The 25,814-nt window shown below is 38.9% G+C and overlaps 1 protein-coding gene across 1 annotated transcript in view; it reads left to right on the top strand.

Annotated features, from left to right (window-relative positions):
* Positions 1 to 25,814, top strand: part of MCC (MCC regulator of WNT signaling pathway) — a 475,249-nt gene that overhangs the window by 102,149 nt on the left and 347,286 nt on the right. The window contains exon 2 of the mRNA XM_005557529.5: positions 3,032 to 3,276. Coding sequence (XP_005557586.2) covers positions 3,032 to 3,276 — 245 coding nt within the window. The remainder of the gene's footprint in view (positions 1 to 3,031; positions 3,277 to 25,814) is intronic.

The raw sequence follows: 25,814 nt of genomic DNA, 5'->3' as shown, positions 1-25,814 counted from the left end.
CTTTTCCGCTGAGCAGATCACAATTCATTATTAAAGCCCTAATCATGAAACTGGGGGTATTATGAAAGATCTATGATCAGCAATTATAAAACAATCATAATAATGGCTACTGTTTATTGAGTACTTAGTATATGCCAGGAACTATGTTAAGTGCTTTCTATGTATTATCTCATTTATTTTCAGAGCAACCCTATGAGGTAGGTACCACTACTATCCCCATTTTAAAACCTACAATGACATATCAGTTTATGAAAGTAGTATAATACACTCTGAAAAATGAAAATACACAGAAAGGAAAAATGAATACACCATATTTTTACCAATCAGAGAATATTAATGTTAACATTACATGAACTTCTGGAATTTAGAAAACCTCTTTATTTTTTGCTAAGCCTAAATTTAAGGCTATTTTCTAAATATCTAAGAGAGAAATTCTTATTTTAGAAAGTATAATCTGAACCCTGAACTCAGAGTAAAAGCAGGATCCTTTCTTTCTGTTTGTATTCCTGCTTTAGCAATCTTAATTATCTCTAACTCTTGGATGAATCTGGCTGAATATCAGGTAGGTCTTATACAGAGAAGGGCAAAAAGATAAGCATATGAAAACATTACTTTAAAAACCAAACAAACATTTTTACAGTGTATTGATTAGCTACTGATGGGAGAAAAATCACAAAATCTGAGCTTAAGAATGAACTTTAATTTGCATGAACAATAAGAACTTACTCTTGATCACACATTTTGGGGTAAGCTGGAATGACTTTTCTTAAGCTATGAGTCTTCAAGTAGGCTGGGGTGGCTTATTTTGAGGCCCAGGCTAGATACAGGAGTAATGGCTACCATGGTATGTTTTTCTCATAATGATGACTAAAGCAAAAGGGGACAAGCTCAACAGTATAGGCACTTGTCCAGTAATATCCGAAGGGCCAAAGCAAGTTAGATGTGAAGCCTGAAGTTAAGGGATAGGAAAGGACACACCTACCATGAGTGTCCTTGGCCCTGAGACCAAGGCAAGGATATACATGTATAACACTGCTATGTCATAATGAAAGGTTAGGACTAATATTAATAATTTAACCTACCACACCCACTTCCATGTATATATTTATTCCTATCCTCATCCATCTACTTTACAAATATATGTGTGTGTATATATGTATGTGTATATGTGTGTGTGTATACACAGATGCAGAGGCATATATATATGTATGATATACATATGGACACAGACACACATGTACACAGAAGATAAAACATGTAGCTATGTGTAAAAGTTCTTTATAAAACATGAAAATGGGATAGCATATGGAAGCAGGGTGATGAGTCTGTTACATTTATTGAAAAACACCATAAAGAGCAAGTATAAAAGCATTTTGGGGACAAGACTAACCTACATTTGATGATAATTCGGACCCTGGAAACTTGGGGAAGGGGACAAGGGCAAAGGTGGGAGGGGGCATGCAGGGCACAGAATTAGGGGTAAGGAGGAGTGAATGAGAAGATATTAAAAATGCCCACAATTTTGTGAGCCTAGGGAATTTGAGAGAGACCATGGAGACATTGACCGGGAGACAGAATTTGTGAAGGGTGACTTGAAGAGTGGTCTTAGCATGGTCAGGTTTCAGGTATCAGCAAACATCAAACAGGTTATGTTCTCCAGATAACTGAACTTTGGTAGTATGTTGAGACAGGCACACTAATTAGCTTTGTTTGTGACCATGAACAAAATTCTAATGTATCTTCCAGCACTTAAATTCTACAGTCCTTTGTTGAGACCTGCAGTTGGAGGAATATGAACAAAATAGTTGCTAAAGGAGGTTAGGGAGAGAGAAAAGAACAAGACTTGTATGTCAGGGATCAAACTGATGTCCTCCACATAAATGTTCTTGGTCAGCATAGGGTTATTGTTCTTGTTATTCTTTTTGAAATTCTTTTTTATTTTTCTTTTTTAAAATTGGAGACTCCATAGGCTAGATACACTTCTCTAGTCCAGCCACAGACCCCACCAAGCCCTCTTATCTTAGATCTACCCACTTCACACATTCACATTAAGTCTAGTCCTGGAAGACACTGAGATTTTCATCCCTGCCCTTAGTCTTAGGGCTTACCGATTGCTTGTGGGAAGGTGGAAAACACTCAAAAGCAGGAAAAACCAAAGGTAGCTAAGCATTGAACCACGAAAGTCAAGATTAAATGATGTTTTAAACAAGTACTAAAGTTACCAGATTGGTCCAGAAAGCTGAAAATCAAGCTTGTTAAAATCTCTGTTGGTTCTTTTATAACTTGACTAGATTTTGGACTCTGCCAAGAATAGAAATAATGTCTGTTATACGTTCTGAAGCTTTATCTTACAGTGAGATTACAATGCTACACTCTTCAGGTGTAAAGAAAGAACTTTACAATCCTCAATTTCAAAACAAAGAAAGGGAGAGAAGGGTGTGGAGACAGGAAGAAAAAGAGAACAAAGGATTAAAAGTTGCCTCACCATTCCAAATAATAGAGTTTTTGTTTAGAATAACCCAGATGAAACATGTTTTTTTCATACACTTACCACTTACCACTTTTCTAGAAGCAATGAGAAAGTTGAAAATACATCTAGTATGTGAATAAGAAATACTTTTTTTTTTTTTTTTTTTTTTGAGATGGAGTCTCACTCTGTCGCCCTGGCTGGAGTGCAGTGGAGGATCTCCGCGCACGGCAAGCTCCGCCTCCCAGGTTCACGCCATTCTCCTGCCTCAGCCTCCCGAGTAGCTGGAACTACAGGCACCCGCCACCTCGCCCGGCTAATTTTTTGTATGTTTAGAAGAGATGAGGTTTCACCATGTTAGGCAGGATGGTCTCGATTTCCTGACCTCGTGATCCGCCGACCTCGTGATCCGCCGGCCTCGGCCTCGGCCTCCCAACGTGCTGGGATTACAGGCATGAGCCACCATGCCTGGCTCAAGAAATACATTTTTTTTTTTCATTAACCAGTTTTTCTAGCTTAAACGTCACTCATAACACATTTTCTTCTATTCAACCCCTTCTGCAGAAATGACTTGCTAATGGTCTGTCGCCAATTGAATATGGAAGAGTCTGTGGCTGAGATCATGAACCAGTTGGGAGCAGATGCAAATGGGAAGATTTCCTTTCAGGATTTCACAAGATGCCGCATGCAGCTCGTTCGAGAAATTAGGAAGGAGGAAGTAGATCTTTCTGCAAAGTCAGACAACTCCTGCACAAAGAAGCTGAGGGATAGAATTGCTTCCTGGCCCACGAGCAGTGACAACAGTTTGGGTAGGTATAACCAGGTGGCAGTTTTATGGCACTCCACTGGCCTTGCCTGTGATCTCTCTAAATGAGAGTAGCCTCCCCATCCTGGGGCCAGCTCATACCGAGGCTGTCCTCCTGGCCACACTTTCCCTGGGGGAGTGCTCGCTGTTTCCCCCAGTTCTGTCTGATGGCTTCACACTTCCCGGGTCGCTGCTTTCTTTATTTTGCTTTTTCCATTTTCCAAGTTTAATAATGCATTCAAGTAGCTATTACGGAAGAAGGGCAAATGCACAAGACAGTAACTGCATCAGCAGACCTCAGAAACTCTTTGGGGAAGAAGTTTCAGGGTTACATACAGAGGCTTTTAAAAGCAATTTTTAAAAATTTAATGTGAAAAATGTTTTCTATAAAGATAGTTTTTCTATTCATAAGTTTATATTTGTTACTGCAAGATAAGCAGTCGCAAAGAAAGTTCTTAATACTGTTGATAATTATTGAAATTGGGTGATGGGAACATGGGATTTCTCGTATTTATTTTTGAATACTCAGTTATACATATTTTTTAGTATGTTCGAGATTTTACATAATAAAAAGTTAAAAAGGAAAGAAAGGAGACATCTTAAAGGGTAGCCTTAACAAAGAGGCAGAAGATAGTATCTGAATTTTCAGGGTTTTTTTTTTCCTTGAAAATGTGTCTTTGATCTTTGTTTCTCTGCTAGGTAGATCTAGTGGCAAGAAGTAAAGTATCATGCTAGTTGTCCATCATTTATTTTATGTTTTTTATATATATATATACACACACACACACACACGAGCATGGATAATTGTGTAGTGCCACATACACACACATCTTTAAACAATGCTTCTGGCAGTGAAATCATTTGCGCCATTATTATTGAGTAATGGAAACAATAAAAATGTCCACATATACTCCATGCCTTGCTACCTTCATAGATTCTACTTTAGCAGCAAATCAGATGTCTGGCAATGCATGTGCTCTTAACATAATATGTAGAAATAATATTTAAATAACAACTTTCTAAGTATTCAAGTAACATATGTTCATTATAGAAAAACAAGGGGAAAAAAGGCCAGCAGAAGAAAATAAAAGTCACCCTAATCCTACCACCTGGAAATAATAACTACTGCCCACATTTGATATACTTACTTCTGGAATCTCTTCCTCTCTCTGTCTCTCATCATGCGTGTGATTTGGGTTTTACTAGTTTTTTTCACATATCTTCTGTATATTTTGTATCTTGCAGTTTTTCTTTTGCATTTTCTTCATGCTTTTAAATGGTATTTGAAAGCATGATTTGTAAGTTTGCATGACACAAAATAGACACTCAGTAAATATTTATTAAATGATGAAATGAAGGAATTTTTTCTGCTAAGCTGTATTTTCAGATTTTTCTGCTAAGAACATGGATTTCTTCTATAAACACATAAGTGTACACACATACATATTTGAAGGGTTAAGTACATTGTGGAACACCCCAACCAATAATTGCATACTATATAGCATTAAAATGATGTATCAATATGTATCAAAATATGTATACAGAAGGAAATTTTTTTGTGAAAAAAAATTGTTTGTCAATGTGTACTAGATATTTATGAAAATCCTAAAAGAAACTGGTTTGAAAGAATTGCTGCACACATCTAATTGGTTTGACTAGCTTGGAAGACTGTCCTGACCAGAGAAAGGATTGAAAAATAATACCCTTTCATCCTTTTAGATAACCTTATACCCTTGGGAAAAGAGGTGGTAACTGACAGGAGGTGATTCATAAAACTTGTCCTGAACTGAGGAAGTGCTAGCGGCTATGAAACCTCCTACCACTTTCTCCTGGTAGTGAAGAGTTCAGAGTCAGACTATTTGATTGAGAATCCTGTTTCGTCGCTTACATGACACTAGACAAATTATTTAACCTCTCTGTGTCTCAGTTTCCTCAAGTGTAAAATTGGGGCAGTTATTGCTATTTGGGGGAATAAAGGAGTTAATATATGTGTAAAGTCCATAAAGCAATGCCCAGCATATAATCAGTAAATGCGTGTTAGACTAATATTATTATTATTATTACCACCCAGTTTTAAGTCCTGGGGATTTGGAAAACAACTCCCTATTCAGTCTGATGTAAATCAAATACACCTAAAAATTGACACTAATTATGCTGGGCACCATGGCTCACACCTGTAATCCCAGCACTTTAGGAGGCTGAGGCGGGAGGATCACTTGAGGTCAAGAGTTTGAAACTAGCCTGGGCAACATACAAAAAATTTAAAAGTTAGCCAGGTGCGGTGGTGCGTGCCTGTTGTCTTAGCTACTTACAAGGCTGATATGGAGGGGTTACCTGAGCCCAAGAGTTAGAGGTTGCAGTGAGCTATGATTACACCACTGCACTCCAGCCTGGGTGATAGAGCAAGACCCTGTATCCAAAAAAAAAAAAAAAAGGACAATAACTAAACAAACATATAGATATACATGTTCAATTAGTCCTTCTCTTTTCTATACTATTAATCTCTCCTCTCCTTCTGACTCTATTTGGGTAAACTCCAGGATCTCCCTTCTGGGGGTGGAGGGAAGCCCTCTCTTGACTTTGTGTTCCCCTTAGTACTGCCCTATTTCTCTGACCCTTCCTGCAGTGTACTCTTACCGTCTTCAGTCCTCACCACTCCGCTGGCCCTGCTCTTGCTGCCTTCATGTTGGCCAATCCAAAGATTCCTTTTCTGCCCACATCTAAATCTTTGGAATCTGACCCAGCTAACCACTCCTTCATGCTAGCTATACTTTATTCTCTTCGACTTCTTGACACCATGTTCTCCTGTTTACCGTTTTAGCTTCCCTTTCTCAGCCTAAACTACTTCCAAATTTTGAGGTGCCTTGGGGTTACATTCTGTCCTTAGATGATTTCATGTGGTCCCATGTGTTTGTTTATTTATTTATTTATTTATTTATTTGAGTCAGGATCTCACTCTGTCACTCAGGCTGGAGTGCAGTGGTGCAATCATGGCTCACTACAGCCTCAACCTCCTGGGCTCGAGTGATCCTCCTGCCTCAGTCTCCCAAGTAGCTGGAACTACAGGCATACGCCACCAGGCCCAGCTAATATTTTGTATTTTTTTGTGGAGATGGGGTTTCGCTGTGTTGTCCAGGATGGTCTCAACTCTTGGACTCAAGCCATCTTCCTGCCTCAGCCTCCCAGAGTGCTGAGATCACAGGCAAGCGCCACCATGCTGAGCTTGGTCCTATGGCTTTAAATACTAGTTTTGTACCAGTAACTCCCAAATATAATTACATATATATATATCCCTGCCCTTTCCTGTGATCTCTAGAATCAGGTTAAATTGACATGTATTCCTAGATATCTTACAGACTTCCAACCTTAACTCGGTGAAAAAGAACTTTTGATTCTGTCCCCTACTTTTTCTCCCAGGCTTATTAGTCTCCCAGATAACCTTTACCTAGGAAATATCTGCATTTAGTAAATATCTACATCTAGGAAATATTTCTGTTCATCTGTTTACTCCAGCTGGCAAGTCCCACTGTCTCACATGCCAAAGTATAGCCAGAATCTGCCCACTTCCTTTGCTCTCCTGCCATCACGTGTCCAAATCACCATCATATCTTGCCTTGTCTACTAAAATAACCTTTAACTGGCCTGCCTGACCCCTCCCTTGGCTCCTGACATTTTATTTTCTACCCTGTAGTCAGAATTGTCTTTTAAAGGTATAAAATCATGCTTAGTTCAATCCCATGTCTAAAACATTCTGTGGCTTCCGTATCATCTTAAAGTCCAAATTCCTTACCACAGTGTGGTGCATAGCACCCACTCTGAATTGATCTCATCTTGCCCCCCTGACTTACCATGCATGTTTGCCACAGTCACAGTGGCCTTCCTGCTTTTCCTCTAATTTAGCAAACTCAGCCAGTCTCCTGGCCTTTACCCGGTACATAACCAGGCTTAAATATTTCCTCTTCAGAGAGGCCTTTCCAAGCTCAAGCAGCCTCTCCTCCTTTCCGCGTTCACATGCCCTTACTGCTTCATACCACTTACCCTTATCTGACATGAGTTATGTACCTACTTGAATATTTACTTATCTGTCTTTCCCCATACAAATGAATTTCCACCGGAGTACTAATGACCTTGATTGTCATGTTTACTGCTATACCCCAGCACTTAGAACAGTGCCTGTCACGGGGAAGATGCTCAGTGCATGTTTGTTGAATGAATGAGTGAATGAATGAGCAATGTACTGTCATGCTTCTTTAGGGACGCAGGGAAATGCAGTGCACAGTTTCAGACACTAAATAACTTATAATGTGATTGTGGAGGCATAAGCACATGACAAATTAAGTAGCAATAAGCTTTAAAGTAGAGTTAACAAAACTTTGGAAGCCATTGAATGGTACAGAAGATATGGTCTGCTCTATAAGAGGAGCTAAGAAATACTGTGAACAGGAGTTTCAGGAAATGGTTACCTGTGACTGTAGGATGGAGAGAAGTAGAAAGAATGTTGTGCTGTTATGAGAAAAGCCTAAGAAAAACTTAGTTTTAATAGTTAAGTGTCAGAAGAACTTTATTGTCAGCCTTGACATTTCACAGCACATCTACAACAGGGAGTTGAGCTGGCAGAAAAAGAAGACTTGTCAAAACATTATATGCTCAACTTGGAAGAGGAATTTCAGTAGATTCATTTCTCCCGAGTGTTTTCTGCAGAACACTGATTTAAAGAGATGGTTATAAATATTATGTGAAGAAAGAATTTCTTTGTTAAGTACATGTGAAAACTTTGGGTTAAACTAGATTATGGTTTTTTTTACTGCAAGGCATCTCGGAGCCTTTAATATGCTATTATTTCTTGAGATTCTCCAGAAGAAGAATAAAATATAAGCATTTTCCACACTTAATTAGCTATAAACTTTCACTCACAAAGCTTCTCTTAGGCCATGCATTCTCTGCTCAAAAGTTCTTTGGGTGAAAATTAAGGCACCTGAACAACCAGGTCATAACAGATTTTTATATTGGCTTTAAGCCATCCCAGAAACAACATTTTTAAATTTTTATGTGTTTTAGCCATCAGCTATACAATTTAATACTTATAGCTATAATCATATAAATGTTTTTAAATTACTAATATTTATTAGCATGAGACAATTTGCTAGGCACTTTACTTGTATTATAATGCTAGAAAGATAGATCCCAATTTCACCACTGAGTTGCCATGGAACTTAGGCTACGTTCCTGATTATTCTGAGCTTTAAGTTTTTTATCTCTAAAGATAGAGCAGTAACACAAACATTACAGGGAAGTTGGAAAGATTTAGTAAGCTATTACATGTAAAGTTCCTACACAGAGCCTATATCACAGTAGGTTTTCAATATATAATAGTGTTGTTATCATTATCATCTCTAATCTTTGCAGCTACTTTCCTTGTCTAGAATAGAATCCTCCTTCTATACAGGCGGAAACTGAGGCTGTAAGCCACACAGCAAGTAAGGAGTAGAGAACACTCAGTCTACTGAAAGAGATGATTGAGTCTCTTGCAACTTTAACTTAGAAAACTGACGTGATGAGCAAAGTGCAAACTGAAAATAACACTGCCATCCAGAGGCCACTCCCAGAAATGACAGACATATGGTCCTCAGGGTCTTGAGGCAGGGTCTGAGGTCTTGAGGCAGGGTCTGAGGGCAATTTGTGTTAGTGAAAGCCCATCTCGTTGGCAGCAAAGTGATGCATACATTATACCAGAATGGTTGTGAGGTGTTCTATATGCTACCTAATTTTCCAATGAAAAACAAATAATCGGGTTCATTATAATTACTCGTAGATTTCATTTTGAAAAGTGTGCTTTTCTTTGTGATTGGGAAAGACTGGAGTTAAAAAAGAAATTCTAGCATTAGATATTTACATAGGTTTGCAATTCCCACAGAGCCTTTATTTAAACATGCCCTTTTAAATAAATAGTTTTTTTTTTTTTTTACTTTAGCCAAGCTGTAAACCTTAAACATGGATTCCATGTACTTGTGTCAAACATGTGAATTATATGAAAGAGGCAGTGCTTCAGGCTGATGGCCACTGAAGGGACAGGGATTGCCTGAGGAGAGCTGATGCAGCCCTTCGAGCTGACCTAATGAGGCTGTCACCTGTCTGTGCTTCTCAGAGTTTTGGGGGCACTTGTTTTTCTTCCTTTGGTCAGGTCTCAGAGAGCCCCAAAACTTATTTCAATCAAATTCCATAGTTGTAAAACATTGTTTAAGATAACAGACACTACAACCTGCTAATTAGGACAATTAACTTTCATTTATACTAAGATTAGAACACCAGGCACAATTTCCAATAACCTATATCTCCAAAGACTCTTTATTGCCCTGTCCTTGAGGTAGATTCTCACCTGATGTGTCAGCCTTCATTGCTGCTCTGATGGTGCCCCCGTGGTCTAAGGAAAAAATAAAGTACTGAAGTTCCTCAGAAAAACTAACATTAAAAAAGTTTTCTTTAATAGAAACTCAAAGTAAAAAGTTAGATCAAGGAATATATGGTTTAGGCAGGAAGGACCTCAAACCCACAAGCCCAGGGGAGGAAGTATGAGGAGATATCCTGATTCCTTGGCAGATTTAAAGAAACAAATAAGCAGCCTCCTGAATTTGGGTTTGACATCTTGTTTTAAAAATTAAAACTACAGTTTTAATTAATATATATAAAACCTGTTGAGTCCTGATACATCCCAGTTTTCCAGAATGAATGCTACTGTTAGATTTCATTGTTTTTTTCTATGTATATAGATATGTTTCTAAACCCTTAAAGCAGATTAAATTAAATGAAACAAGAAGGCATTGTTCAATCCTATCAGATTGGCCCTGTTATGTAGGGTTCTGGCTGGTGAATTGAGAAAATTAAAAGTGGCTTAAGTCCCCTGCGGGCTCTGGGTGAACAACGAATAATTAACACAAAACCTTTTAAATACAATCACTCTTGAGAGTGATTCATTGTTAAAAATACTGCCCAGTGAGCATAAAACCAGACTCAAGTCACACACAATAGCCTTCAGCCCCATTTGAAGGTATAAGATTTTTTTTCATTTTTGTTGTTGTTTTGTTTTATTTTACATACTCTAAGCCCTCTGTCAGATGGTAAACAATTTATTCTATTACTTAGTTGGGAGTTATAAAGGCCTTTAAAGTCTTTAAGTAATGGGTACCATTTTACATTCTATTGTTGCATACTGAGAATGTTGTAAAGCAACTATCTATAGATTAAGTTTGGGTAAACTTAGCCAAGTCTTTGATTAGCAGTTAATTTTTGTCTCTTTTTATTAATCATTGTCCTTCTTGTCCTTGGGGAGTCCCTAATTCCTATTGATTCTTCTGTTCATACTTCTCAGATTGGCAGTACCATGGTCTAGGTATGGATCCTCCCTCATTCCTTGATTACTAGAATTTCCTCTTTGCTGTTCTTTCTGCCTGCAAGCTGTTGATTTCAGTCAGTGCTGCGATGGCTTCCTAATATTTTTGCTATGTACTCATGATACAGCTCTGTTTTATCTATTTAATTGACTGTGCTGTCACCTCTGGATGCTTTTGGATGTCAAGACTCCTAACCATCCAGTGGGCTCATCCCGCTTTATCCCATCATGTTTCCCACTACTTCCCACATGGGCCCTTACCTTCAGTAATGCTGGCCTTCTTACGACCCCTACGCAACCCCTCAAACCTACTTCTTGAGTTTTGTTCCTTCTCTCCTATGTATTAGGGATTTTTGGTGACAAACAGCAAACACCCAACTCTAATACTTTGAAGAAGAAGTGGGAGGTGTTGAGAGAGAATGCAAATGTGACTGTATTGGAGAAGCCTAGGCAGTTAGATCCAACATGGATGGATTCAAAGGCTCAAATGTCATCAGCTTTCCTTCCGCCGTGTCTCAGCCCTTTCCTTTAGGATTGGCTTTATTCTCGGGCTCCTGGTCGTGGCTTCCAGCAGCCCAAGTCTTACAGCCATTCTGTCGGGTAGCCACAGAGAAAAGAGGGATTCTTCTCTAATGCTGGCTTCACAAAAGTCCTGGGAATTGGTCTCACTAGCTCTTCTTGAACCATATATCTATTCCTGAACAAGTCACTCAGGCTATAAGAATGCAGTGATCTGATTGGCCAGGCCTGGATAACATGCTCAGCTTGTGAAATTAGGGTAGAGTTGGCTCTATCCCCATCTTGTGGACTAAGAGCTGAGGAAAGAACAGGTAGGGAATCAAGGTCCTGTCACTACCAGAAAGGTGAATGGGTGCTAAGCAGGCAAAAATAACAGGTGCCCATTCCATGGTTTTATAATGGAAGTTCTGCCTCCTTTCTTTTCTTTGTATGTGTATTTTCACCATCCTTAAAAGGCTTTAATAATGCTACATAATACTGGTGTGTGTGTGTGTGTGTGTGTGTATGTGTATGTGTATACATACATAGCAACTAGGAAATTCATGTCTTATACACAACCTAATCGTAAGTTTCTAAATGAATTGGTAAACATTTTATTTTATGTCTCTTAATGTGTTTTCATTATATCGTGTGTATTTATCTGTCATTGCAATTATGAACCACATTGTGTTATAGTCATCCACTGTATATCCATCTTCTCTACTCGATTATGCATGTTGGGCAAATAGTACAGAGCCTGACACAGGGCATGCATTGGGTGAGTATTTGACCAATAAACAAATATATCAGTGAACAAAATTCTCTGATACCCATAGCACCAATCCCATGGACAACGACTATTTTCAATTTATTGTCAGTCTTCAAAGCATGAACCTGTTTGTTCAAGGTACAGTTATTCCTTTGAAATAGGAAATGTGTGCTTGGATCTGGGCAATGTTTAAAGAGACAATTAGTCCAAGTAATGAGTTAAAGATCAATATTACCAAGATTAATTTTTTATTTTAAATCTACCCTTATCCTGAGGATATAGTCTCAAGCTGGATGAAATGAAAACACCAGAACATTGATTTCACATCAGCTAATATGTAGTATGGTCCTTCACTATGACACTTGCTGCTAAACTGACAGAAGAAAGAGAAGGTGTGATGTGGCTGATTGAAAAACATGGCCACAATATTTTGCAGCTTTTCCCATCAAGAAGTAGAGTATTTTTTCCCCACCCATTAAATCTAGGGTGGCCTTGTGGTTTGCTTTGAACAATAAAGTGTCACAAGAATGAAATTGTGCAAGTTCTGGAGCCGAGGCCTCAAATCACTTGCAGCTTCTTCCTGCATGTCTTGGAACACCCCTGCCACCATGAAAGAACATCTGGACTAGACTAACAAAGGTTGAAAGACCACACAAGGAGGCCCAGCCAACAGCCAGCACCAAGCCCCAGACATGTAAGTGTGGATATCTTACTCCCTCCAGCCCCTGTCAAGCTACCAGATGACTATAGTCACATCAGTGATCCCAGATGGAACAAACCAAAGTACTGCTCAGCTAAGCCCAGCCCAGCTGAGAATTGTTGACCCCCACAATCACGAGAAACAGCAAATTATTGCTGTTTGAAGTCACTAAGTTTTGTGGTAGCTTTTTATGTAGCAGTAAATATGAAACACATAGAGAATTATCCTTAAGAAATTTGTGAAATTATTGTGAATGAAGATAAAACATATAAATAGAACTAGTACAGGATCATATATGATCTAGTGAAAAATGTGTGAAGCAAACAAGTTGTGCTGTAGGAGATGAGAAAGGAGAATCATTGTCAGAAACCAGAGAAGACTCTTGGAAGAAATAAAGCCCAAGCTGATCTTGGAAAACTGGAAAAAAAAAAATGGAACAATGTTGAAATAAGGAAACACACCCATCCAACATCTCTAAGTTGGAGAAGAGATCAATAGAAAGAAAGTATTTAACCTGTAATTAAATTCAACGTCCCTGTGCATCATGCTGAGTTATATGAACATCCAGGGAGTACATAGCTGTGGTTGGGTATGGGAGGTACTCAAAACTCCAAGACAAATGTGGGGCATCTTTTTTTTTTTTTTTTTGAGACAGGGTCTCACTCTGTCACCCAGGCTGGAGTGCTGTGACACAATCACGGCTCACTGCAGCTTTGACATCCTGGACTCAAGCCATCCTCCCACCTCAGCCTTCTGAGTAGCTGAGACCACAGGCGTGCACCACCACGCCCCAGCTAACTTTTGTATTTTTTGTAGAGATGGGATTTCACCAAGTTGCCCAGGCTAGTCTTGAACTTCTGGGTTCAAGCGATCCACCTGCCTTGGCCTCCCAAAGTGCTGGGATTTACAGGTGTGAGCCACTGTGCCCAGCAAACATGGTACATCTTCGCAAGCATCAATTTAGTTGACTATTTGGAGAAAAAGTTGTATAACTTGGAAAATGGTTTAAAATTTGTATTAATACAAATACAGTATGGAATTAACCATTCAGATGAACTTTTAAGATGAAACATGTGACTTCAACAAAATCTCTGGCTCAGGGGTAAGTTGGTCTGTCCCTCAGACTCCTTCGACTATCCTCTGCCTTCGGCGTACTCTGGTGGAAAAGACTGAGAAATGCTTCATTAAAGGATTCCTCTAAAATATAAACCTCAGAACTTACTCCTCTTTTAGTTTGTCTCTTTGGGTTGTTTAGGGCTTCTGACATTGGAGCTGACCATTGCTTTAGTACCAGACAATGATTTGCAGAGCCCATCAGGATCAAGGAGCAAAGAAGGTTTAAGGCTGTCAAACACTGTTAAGATCATAGCAAAGATATTTTCTGGAGTGGCTATTGCAATGGCCTTGCTATTTAAAAAAAAAGAAAAAGAAAAAGTAGAAGCCCCAGGCTGGGCACCATGGCTCACGCCTGTAACCCCAACCCTTTGGGAGGCCAAAGGGGTCAGATTACTTCAGCTCAGGGGTTCAAGACCAGCCTGGACAACATGGTGAAACCCCATCTCTAAAATTAGCCAGGCGTGGTGGCATGCGTCTGTGGGCCTGAGGTCCCAGCTATTACTCAGGAGGCTGAAGTGGGAGGATTGCTTGAACCTGGGAGATGGAGGTTGCAGTGAACTGAGATCACACCACTGCATTCCAGCTTCGGTGACAGAGTGAGACCCTGTCTCAAAAAAAAAAAAAGAACGTCACCTTCTCAACTTAGCATGTATAGGGAAGTAATCCTGCAGTGAAAATGTGTTAACACAGGAAAATCATGATTATGCAGGGGTAGTTTTATGTGGCAAATCTTGTTTTAAAATTATGAACATAATTAAGGGTATAACATGACAGTATCCTTTATATATTTCACAGCTTTAAAACTAACCATTTTTTTTCCCAACCCATGGAAAATATGAAACAAAGAAATAGAGAAAGAATCTGTTTAGATTTATCTTGAGAGGTCACGTCATCTGCCATGAGGAGCGACCAAGAGTTCTTCTGAACAAGGGAATGAAAGAGGAAACTGTGAACATTCCCCCACTCCATTCTCTGGCAATTGAACCCATACATTAAAATGTAAGTACAAAATAGCTAATGAAACCAAAGGTAATAAATGACTTTGACATCTAAGACAGAGTAATCCACAGTCAGATGTATGTTATTTATCTATCAGAATGAAAATATTTCTGTAATAGGTATATGTGAACTTCAGTTCTTTGTATTTAATTGTTTTTTAGTGCAAACGTTATTATTTTTTAGACTATTTTAGAAACATATTTTATATATGTGTCTTTTCAGAGTATGTTACATGCGGAATTGTGTTGTGGACACCTTCATTCACTGAAACAACTCTCTTCTCAATCAGACACCCAAGTTGCACTCTTAGAAACATCTTTTATACATGTGTCTTTAAACAGTGTTTTAGGCTGGGCTCAGTGGCTCATGTTTGTAATCCCAGCACTTTGGGAGGCCGAGGTGGGTGGGTTGCTTGAGCCCGGGAGTTAAAGCCTACAGTGAGCTATGATTACACCACTGCACTCCAGCCTGGGTGACAGAGCGAGACCCAGTTGCTGAAAAAGATTAACAGTGTTTTACATGCAGAACAATATAGTGATCGCATTAATACATTCATTCTTAGTGTAAACTTGAAATTCTGTACTTATGATGTTATATTCTATTTGTGGTACATTGGATGTTATCTCTTCATTCTGTGTTCACTGCAGACAGAAGGAAAAACTAAAGAGCAATAAAAAGAAAACATACGATACATATATTTTTTAAACTTCTAAGAAAACATGTACAAAGTCACTGGATTCACAAGTATTTCTTGAGATATTAAATATTTTAGATTTCTTTTGTAGATCAGTACCTTGTGTAATTCAGTATGTTGTTTTGTGGTAGTCTAAATTCTTTTAAAATGATGTCTCAAGTAGTACAAACTGGTTCAGTCTTACTTGCTGATTTTGTCTTTTATCTGTGGGTTTCACACTATTTGTTGCTGCTCTTTTTGAACCTATTTTAGCTTGCTTCTTAATGGCATTAATCACTTCATATTAGTCACATAAACCAAAAAAGTTCATGGGAATCCAGGTGTGTTTATCTCAGGTGGTAATTCTGGCATGAAGAGAGTCAGTGATTACCTGTGTTGATCATATCTTTTGGACCACACATAACACAATGAAATTGTTCATCTATTTTCTCTCTCCAGCGTGATTTAACTGAAGCAATTCATTAAGTGTCACTGTTTTTATGGGATGTTGAAGCCATTCCAATTTCTGTGGCAGTGATACAACTTGGCATGATTTTAGATATTTTTCATGGAAGAAAAATGATTACTTGGCTGAGATAAAGGCTCAGTCTGCTTACAGAAAGTGTTTAATTTGGCCAGACTATTCCATTGTCCATTGTTCATTCTACAGAGTCTGTCACTCAACATTATAATCACAGAAAGCTCGGGAAGGCTTATTTTGCTTCCTGTTTTATCTCTTGTAAGACTAATGAGAATTCATTGGAGAACATAAATGAGAGGGCATTAGTAAATGACTAATGTTTTAACTAATGTTTTGTGTATAAGTTTAAATCCATTAAATTTATATGGGTTTTTTTTTGGAAGAATTGTGTATGGTTTCCCGTTGATCCATTTAAGTTTGCTATCTATAAGAAAAACATTTTTCTCCTAGTTGAAGCAGAATTTAATCTGGTACTTCGTATATTTGTTTAGCTCTCATTTTATGCATGCATATTTGTCAGTTCTAGATAAGTTTTAACACAAAAATATTACCATGTCAGATTTATTTATTTGTGTATTTATAGTGTTTTCTTCGATTTATCTGACTTGAGTACTTTGATAAAATTTTGCCCTTGAATTACAAGATTATAGCCAAGAAGGTTTGTTAAATATCATTTAATTTCATCCTCTATATAGGATAGATGAGGAAATGGAGACCTAGAGGATTAAATAATATTGCTGAAGTCACAAAACTAATTGTGTCATGGCTGGGACTAGAATGGAGCTCTCTTGGCTTCTGATTCGACTGTCTTCTTTTTTTAGTTTTTTGTTTTTTTAGACAGAGTCTTAGTCTGTCGCCCAGGCTGGAGTGCAGTGGCACAACCTTGGCTCACTGCAACCTCCGCCTCCCAGGTTCAAGTGATTCTCTTGTCTTGGCCACCCAAGCAGCTGGGATTACAGGCATGTGCCACCACACACGGTGAATTTTTTGTGTGTTTTTAGTAGGGATGGGATTTCATCATGTTGGCCAGGCTGGTCTCGAACTCCTGACCTCAAGTGATCCACCTGTCTCTGCCTCCCAAATTGCTGGGATTTGCAAGCATGAGCCACCACATCCAGCGTCAACTGTCTTTCAACTAATTCACACCGCTGTTATTTCTCCTGTTTTCTTGTGCTATATTAATAAAACCTTAGAATTTAGGTCTCTAAGATGGTTTTTCTTGTTAGACATTTCTGTATAGATGTTTAGAATCTGCAGACTATGTGTTGAAGGGGAGGGGGTGTCGTGTATGCATATATGTTCAATGCTGGAAAATGGTTTTGCTTTTTTGAAATATAATCTCAAAAATTTCAGTGCTGATGACTAAATTTTTAAGTGATTTTTAAGTAGAATGGAACTAACAAAATATATCTATGGATCAGTCCATATTCTACCAGTCTGCAGCTTCTGTCAGAAGAAGGACTTAAGTCAGTAGAGGAGGAAATGGCTTCTTTCTGAACCTTCATCTCTTGCTTTCAGAAAAAGAGGAATCAGACTATCTAGTCTATGTTTCTGAATGTTGGGAACAGATATGAGGATAGGATTGGGCTAGTACCCACAGTCACTTCTGATACTCCTTGTTATCTAATTTTGTGACGTTTCTGTTAATTTATCTTTAGACATTAATAAAATCTTTTATAATGGTGTCTCTTTGCCCTGTTTGGTATGTCAAAGAAGAACAGGCTTCCATTTTTGGGCCTCAATGTCAAAAGAGAAAAAGCTTTGCCTCTTCATGGCCTGGGAATGGTTACAGGGATAATTAGAAGAAAATCCTGAAGGGGAAGGTGAATCATAGAAGACAACGGTTGGGATTATAAAGGTTCTGCTACATCATCCATTGTGGAGATTCTCCCTCCATTGCCAACTGTTTAGAATAAGAGGTTTGCTTTTATTTAGGTAGTTGTCTGTTTTCTTACACCTTGCTGCTGATTTGCATTGATGTTGACTAAGTTACACCCTCAGAGTTTATTCCTTTGGTTTATCCCCAAGAAATACTTTTGCCCTTGTCTTAAAAACCAAATACCAGAGAATATGTTTAGTCTTATCAGTTGTTCAGACCGTGTATGAATAACATGATTAGATTTTTTACTTGAACCAGCTTTAATGAGGGAAACAGATGAGAGAGATTTTGAAGGAAGAAGTAGGGTGAGGGAGAATTAGAGTTGTGGAAGAAACCTAAGGAAGGGAGAGGGAGGTAGGGCTTATGAAAAGCACATTTTGTCTGTTTCACTTTTGTCTATGCCTGTTCTGATAGAGTTCATTTAGTATGACATAGATCAGCATTTCCTGAATTGTGGCCAACAGACTACCACGGTTTTAAGAATGGTGAGCTGAGATCTCAGAGCTGAAATAGGTTATGTAGCCCAAAGGTAGAAACAACCAAAGAGCAACAAACATCTGAAGAATTCCTCTAAAATAAAAGATAGAGACCAAAATCAATATAAAAAGTAACTTAAAGGGAACAGAGACTCTGCAGAGAGAACACTCAAAAAATCTACCATTAATATACTCTGAAAAAGAGAAGAAAATATTGTATCCATGAAAAAAGAATAGGGTAAAAGGGCATTTTTTTAAACTCTGGAAAAGTATATTTGTGATATTATAAAATATATATTTGGTCTTGTCCTTGTTTTCTGGCATAAACACTTCATATCCTTAAAATCTCCAAAAGTAAAGTATTTTTATGTGCTAATGAGTTGACTGATGGTTGGCAGCCCCTAGGTAGCTTCAGAATGAGGCTGGTCACTGAAAAGACGAAGGCAGGATTATAGAGTTGAGACTTTAAGCCCCAGCCCCCAACCTCTGGGGAGGGGAGAGGGGCTTGAGGTTAAGTTGATCACCAATGGTCAGTTATAATCAATCATGCCTATGTAATGAAATGTCCATCAAAAAAAAAGGACTGGATTCAGAGAGTTTCCGGATAGCTGAACACAGGGCATGGAAGCTCCACATCCCCTCCCACATGTCTTACCCCATGCATCTCTTCATCTGTTTCCCTTGTAATATCCTTTATAATAAACTGGTAAACGTGTTTCCCTGAGTTCTATGAGCCTAGCAAATTAATCCAATCCAGGGAAAAGATTGTGGGAACACCCATTTATACCCAGTTGATCAGAAGCACAGGTAAAACAACCTGGAACTTGTGATTGGCATCTAAGGCAGGGTGGCAAAGTGGGCATCTTGAGGGACTGAACCCTCAACCTATGGGAGCTGATGCTATCTCTAGGTAGATAGTATAAGAATTGAATTGAATTAGAGGACACTCAGTTGGCTTCCACTGCAGAGTCAATTCCGTGCTTGTTGGTGGGGAAATACTGCCACACATTTGGTCACAGAAATCTTCCATGTTGATTGTTGTTGAGTGAAAGAATAGGGGGAAAAAAACCACACTTTTTCTCCTAGACTCAGAATATCATAAATGATAAATTCAGTGGGAAAAAGTAAGAAATGAAGATTAGAATATCTTCCAGAGAAAGGAGGGAAAAGACAAGGAAATAGAACACAGGAAAGAAAAGATAAGAATAGTAGAGAGCTGATGCAGGATGTTCACCATTCAAATAATAGGCATTCTAGAAAGAGGAAAGAAAGAAAATAGCGCGAAAAACATCATCAACAAAATGGTCCATGATATTTTCCTTCAAAGGAAAGTATGTGTTTATTGATAAAAGTGCCTGGCAAGTATCCTAGCATAAATGGTAAACGTTGACCAACATTAAGACATGCGTAATTATGAAATTTTGTAACACTAGGGACAAAGAAAAGATTCTTCAAATTTTCAGAGAGGAAATCAAAACAAGACAAATTCAAAGTATTTAGCATCAGAATAGCTTCAGACATCTCACAAATGCCAGATGTTAATTAAGTGAGCAATGCAAAATTGTGAAGAAAAGTTATTTCCTTACCAATCAAATTATTAATGAAGTGTTAGAATAGAATATAAATATTTTATGTACCTGGAAATGAGACTGAGTAGAGATGGGGCTTGGCTTCAGCTTACCCCTACTAGAGCATTCTTTCATATATTCCCACTGATCATAAAACCCACGCTACTACCTCACTACTGTAGTCCTTTTACTTAAATAATTCTAGGAACTGGCCTAAGGAGATAAGCAAGGCCACAGTGTCCCACCTTAGGAAGGAATGTTGGACAATTGATTTATAGTCTTGTTGCCACTGGCCAGACCACCAGGTGACCCATCCTCAAGACAACTCTAATGACCAGATAATGCTGACCTACATGCCCTACCCCTCAGCCAGCATACCCTACCCTGATGTCAATTCCTTTGCTTAGTCTAATAAAAAAGTCCTACTGGCTCTTTTCAGAGTCAGTCAGGGGATTCTCTCTCTCTCTCTCTCTCTCTCTCTCTCTCTCTCTCTCTCTCTCTCTGCCTCCCTTAGGCCCAAGCATAAGTTTCAATGAAGCCTTGTCTGGGAAAATTATTTTGGCTTCATGTCAATTTCTATTGCATTGAGAAATCAAGAACCTGTAGTCAGTAACAGAAATATGAAAGAGAATGAAAACAGATGAGAAGTGAAACATAATGGACATTGGAGCAAGTCCAGAAGAGTAAGTCAAAAAACCTCCAAGAGAAACCCTTCAGACTAAATTTGATGGAATATATGTACATTTTAAATTATTGAGAAGAGACTTAGATAATTGGCTAAGTATTTGAGGCTGAACTCATGATGCATAGAAAACTAAACAAATGAAAATACAAAAAAAATTAGTCCCAAGGAAATAAAAAAAACTGTTCAAGAAAAAAAACTTGGCTCATGTATAAATATGTATTTTCATTATAATGATTTTCACATTCATAATTTACATAATAATGAATATTGATTTCCATATCAAGTAACATGAGTAAATATCAGAATATATTGCCTAGCTGAAAATAACTTTAAAAGCTGAAATAAAGCTAGGTACAGTAGCTCACACCTGTAATCCCAGCACTTTGGGAGGTTGAGGGGTGAGGATCTTGAGCCCATGATTTCAAGACCAGTCTGGGCAACATAGGGAGACCCTGTATCTACAAAAAATTTTAAAAATTAGCCAGACATGATGGTGCATACCTGTGGTCCCAGCTACTTGGGAAGCTGAGGTGGTAGGATCACTTGAGCCCAGGAGGTCAAGACTGCAATGAGTGTGATCGCACCACTGCACACCAGCCTGGGTGATAGAGCAAGATCCTGTCTCAAAAAATAAGTAAGTAAATAAACAAATAAATAAATAAATAAATAAATACTTTTTAAAAGCTGAAATAACTATATTTTTAACCTTCTCCTTAAAGCATTGCTGAATATCCAGCAAAATAGTCTAAAATCTGTATGAGTCTAAAATCTAAGTAAATGAGGAAACCTGGCACACCAAGCCACTCTTACTTAAGATTATTGTCTGAACCTCATAAAAATTACATGACCTTTGGGCCCTAGGAACAGAAAACAAATTCCAGGGTCTTCTCAGGTAGGAAATCTAATAAGATAAATCTTTTTTTTTTTTTAATCTAGAAGCCTAGAGGGCTATATAATCTGGCTGAGGTTGAATAGAAGTATTCTACCCATATATTACCCTTGGAATATTAAAAGGAAAATTGCCTTGGAGGTGATTAAAGCAGTTCTAAAAGAATATTCACAAATAATTATCCAGAGAATATGGGCAATTCAGTTTCTACAATTACTTAGTATATAAAGAGACTACACAATGAGCAAGAATTAACATAAAAAAAAACCCACCAAGATTTTATTTATTGAAATTATCAAATTCAGAATATAACTACACTTACTATGTCCAGAAAGAAAATCTAAGCCAGAAAAAAGGAAAACCAGAAAGACCAAGCAGATTCAAAAAAGGAACCAAATGAACATGTAGGAATGAGAAATGTTATAATTGAAATTAAAATCTGATTAAAATTAACAAATTGGAAATGAGAGAATTCGTAAACTGAAAGAGGGTTTGAGGACATTAGTTTCAAAAGCACAAAGGAAGAAAGAGATATAAAATATGAAAGAGAAGTGATATGATTTGGATCTGTGTCACCACCAAATCTCTTGTTGAATTGTAATCCTAAATGTTGGAGGCAGGACCTGGTGGGAAGTGATTGGATCATGGGGTCAAGTTCTCATGAATGGTTTAGCACCATTGCCCACTTGGTACTGTATGGTGAGTGAGTTCTCACAAGATATGGTTGTTTAAAAATGTGTAACACCTCCCTGCTCTCTCTCTTCTTCCTGGATGTGAAGTGCTGGCTCCTCCTTTGCCTTCTACCATGATTCTAAGTTTCCTGAAGCCTCCCCAGAAGCCAAGCAGATGCCAGCATCATGCTTCCTCTACAGCTTGTGGAACCATGAGCCAGTTAAACTTCTTTTCTTTATAAATCACCCAGTCTCGGGTATTTATTTATAGCAATGCAAGAATGAACTGATACAGAAAATTGGTACCAAGTAGTGGGGTGTTGCTATAAAGATACCTGAAAATGTGGAAGTAGCTTTGGAACTGGGTAATGGGCAGAGGTTGGAAGAGTGTGGAGGACTTAGAAGAAGATGGGAAGTTAAGAGAAAGTTTGGAACTTCCTAGAGACTTATTGAATGGCTATGACTACAATACTGACAGTGATGTTGATAATCAAGTCCAGGGTAATAAGGTCTCAGATGGAAATGATGAACTTTTGGAACTAGAGTAAAGGTCACTTTTGCTATGGTTTAGCAAAGACCCTGGCTGCATTGTGCCTCTGCTCTAGGGATCTGTGGAACTTTGAACTTGAGAGTGATGATTTAGGGTATCTGGTAGAAAAAATTTCTAAGCAACAAGGCATTCAAGATGTGGCCTGGTTACTTCTAACAGCCTATGCTCATATGTGTGAGCAGAAAAATGACATAAAACTGGAATTTAAAAAGGAAGGAGGGTGTACAAGTTTGGAAAATTTGCAGCCTGGCCATGTAGTAGAAAAGAAAAGCCTATTTTCAGGGGAAGAATTCAAGTAGGCCACAGAAATTTGTGTAAGTACAGGAGCCAAGTGCTAATAGTCAAGATAATGGCGGAAAGACCTGGAAGGCATTTCAGAAACCTGCACAGCAGCCGCTCTCATCACAGGCCTGGATGCCTAGGAGGGTTTCATGGCCATGCCCAGAGACCTGCCACCCTGTGTGAGCTTGGGACACTGCTCCCTGCATCCCAACTACTTCAGGTCCAGCCTTGGCTCAAAGGGCCTCAGATAGAGCTCAGGCCTCTGCTCCAGAAGGTGCAAGCCATATGCCTTGGTGGCTTCTACATGGTGTTAAGCCTGCAGGTGTGCAGAGTGCAAGAGTTGAAGCATGAGGCCTCCACCTAGATTTCAAAGGATGAATGGAAAAGCCTGGATGTCCAGGCAGAAGACTGCTGCTGGGGCAGAGTCCTCATGGAGAACCTGTACTAGGACAGTGTGAAGGGGAAATATGGGATTGGAGCCCCCACACAAGTACCCACTGGGGCACTGCCTTGTGGAGCTGGGAGAAGAGGGCCATCATCCTCCCTGAAATGGTAGAGCCACTGGCAGTTTGCACCCTGTAGTTGGAAAAGCCATCAGCACTCAGTGCCAGCCCATGAGAGTAGCCACAGGGGCTGAACCCTGCAAAGCAACAGGGGCAGAGCTGCCCAACGCCTTGGGAGCCAACCACTTGCATGAGTATACCCTGGATGTGAGAAATGGAGTCAAATGAGATTATTTTGGAGCTTTAAGATTTAATAACTGCCGTGCTGGGTTTTGGACTTGCATGGGGCCTATAGTTCCTTTCTTTTTTTTTTTTTTTCCCCCTGTTTTTTTTTGTTTGTTTTCTGGGTTGTTGTTTTGTTTTTTTGTTTGTTTGTTTGTTTTTTGTTTTGTTTTGTTTTGTTTTTTGAGGCAAAGTCTCACACTGTCACCCAGGCTGGAGTGCAGTGACACAATCTTGGCTCACTGCAACCTCTGCCTCCCAGGTTCAAGCAATTCTCCTGCCTCAACCTCCCAAGTAGCTGGGATTACAGGCAACCACCATCACACCCAGCTAATTTTTTCATTTTAGTAGAGATGGGGTTTCACCATATTGGCCAGGCTGGTCTCGAACTCCTGACCTTGTTATCTGCCCGCCTTGGCCTCCCAATGTGCTGGGATTACAGGTGTGAGCCACCATGCCTGGTTATAGTTTCTTTTGGCCTATTTCTTCATTTTGGAAGGGGACTATTTACCCAGTGCTTGTACTACCATTGTATCTTGGATGTAACTAACTTGTTTTAATTTTACAGGATTATAGGCATAAGGGCCTAGTCTTGTCACAGATGAGATTTTGGACTTTGGATTTTTGAGTTAATGCTGAAATGAGTTAAGACTTTCAGGGACTATTGGGAAGGCATGATTGTATTTTGCAATGTGTAAAGGACATGAGATTTGGAAAGTCCAGAGGTGGAACGATAGGGTTGGGATCTGTGTCCCCACCAAATTTCATGTAAAATTGTAATCCCAAGTGTTGGAGTTGGGGCCTGGTGGGAGATGACTGGATCATGGGCAGAGTTCTTATGAATGGTCTAGCACCATCCCCCTTTTGTGCTCTTTAGTGAGTGAGTTCTCATGAGATTTTGTTCAAAGTGTGTAGAACCTCCCCCTTCTCTCTCTTCCTTTTGCTGTGGCTGTGTGAAGTGCTGGCTTCCCTTTTGCCTTCTGCCATAATTGTAAGTTTACTGAGGCCTCCCCAGAAACCAAGTGGATACCGACATCATGCTTCCTGTACAGTTGGTGGAACTGTGAGCCAATTAAATTTTTTCTGTATAAATTACCTGCTCCCAGGGTTTTTTTGGTTTGTTTTTTTGTTTTTGTTTTTTCAGAGTCTCTGTCGCCAGACTGCAATGCTGTGGTACGATCTCAGCTCACTGCAACCTCCAACTCCCTGGTTCAAGCGATTCTCCTGCCTCAGCCTCCCAAGTAGCTGGGATTACAGGCATGTGCCACCACACCCAGCTAATTTTTGTGTTTTTAGTAGAGACGGGGTTTTGCCATGTTGGCCAGGCTGGTCTCAATCTCCTGACCTTGCGATCTGCCTACCTCGACCTCCCAAAGTGCTGGGATTACAGGCATGAGCCACTGCACCTGGCCAGGTTTTTTTTTTTTTTTTTTTTTTTTTTTTTTTTTAATAGCAGTGCAAGAATGGACTAACACAAGAGGCTATAGTCAGGAAGTTTTTAACATAACATAAAATTAGATTTCCAGAAGAGGAGAAAGCAATGAAGCAGAAGCTCCCTCCACCTGGAGTCATCTCATTAGTGTAAAAAAAGACAATTATGTTTCAGGAAATTTCAAAAATTTTTGAAGCTCTGTGCCAGTAACCAGGAACAAAATCTAAATATACATATTTTACTATACCACAAAAGCATTATTAGAAATAGGCTTATTTTTAAATGGCAAAGGATAAAATTTGTTAGAAAGATGTAACAATTTAAAATTTGTCTCAGCCTAATTATATAGCCTCAAAATACAAAAGCAAAAAATTGATACCTATAAAAAAACATACCAATCCACAATCATTATGAGAGATATTAGCATGTTTCTTTTTAATTACTAGAACAAGGTAGACAAAAAAAAAAAAGAAAGTGAGCATCTGCAAGAGTTGAACAACTCAATTAATTAGCTTAATTCACATATAAAGTCCATTCCACCCAACTGCAAGATATGCTTTCTTTTCAAATGTATATGGAACATTCATAAAGTTGTATCATGTACAGGCCATAAGACGAGTCTTGACAAATTTAGAAGTAAAGTAATACAGACAGCTGGGTGCAGTGCTCATGCCTGTAATCCCAGCACTTTGGGAATCTGAGGCAGGCAGATCACTTGAGGTCAGGAGTTCGAGACCAGCCTGGCCAAATGGTGAAACCCTG

This window comes from Macaca fascicularis, chromosome 6 (assembly GCF_037993035.2).
Source record: "Macaca fascicularis isolate 582-1 chromosome 6, T2T-MFA8v1.1".
Taxonomy (NCBI): Eukaryota; Metazoa; Chordata; class Mammalia; order Primates; family Cercopithecidae; genus Macaca; species Macaca fascicularis.
Note: the sequence above shows the minus strand (reverse complement) of the source record. Positions and strands in the feature narration are given on the sequence as shown.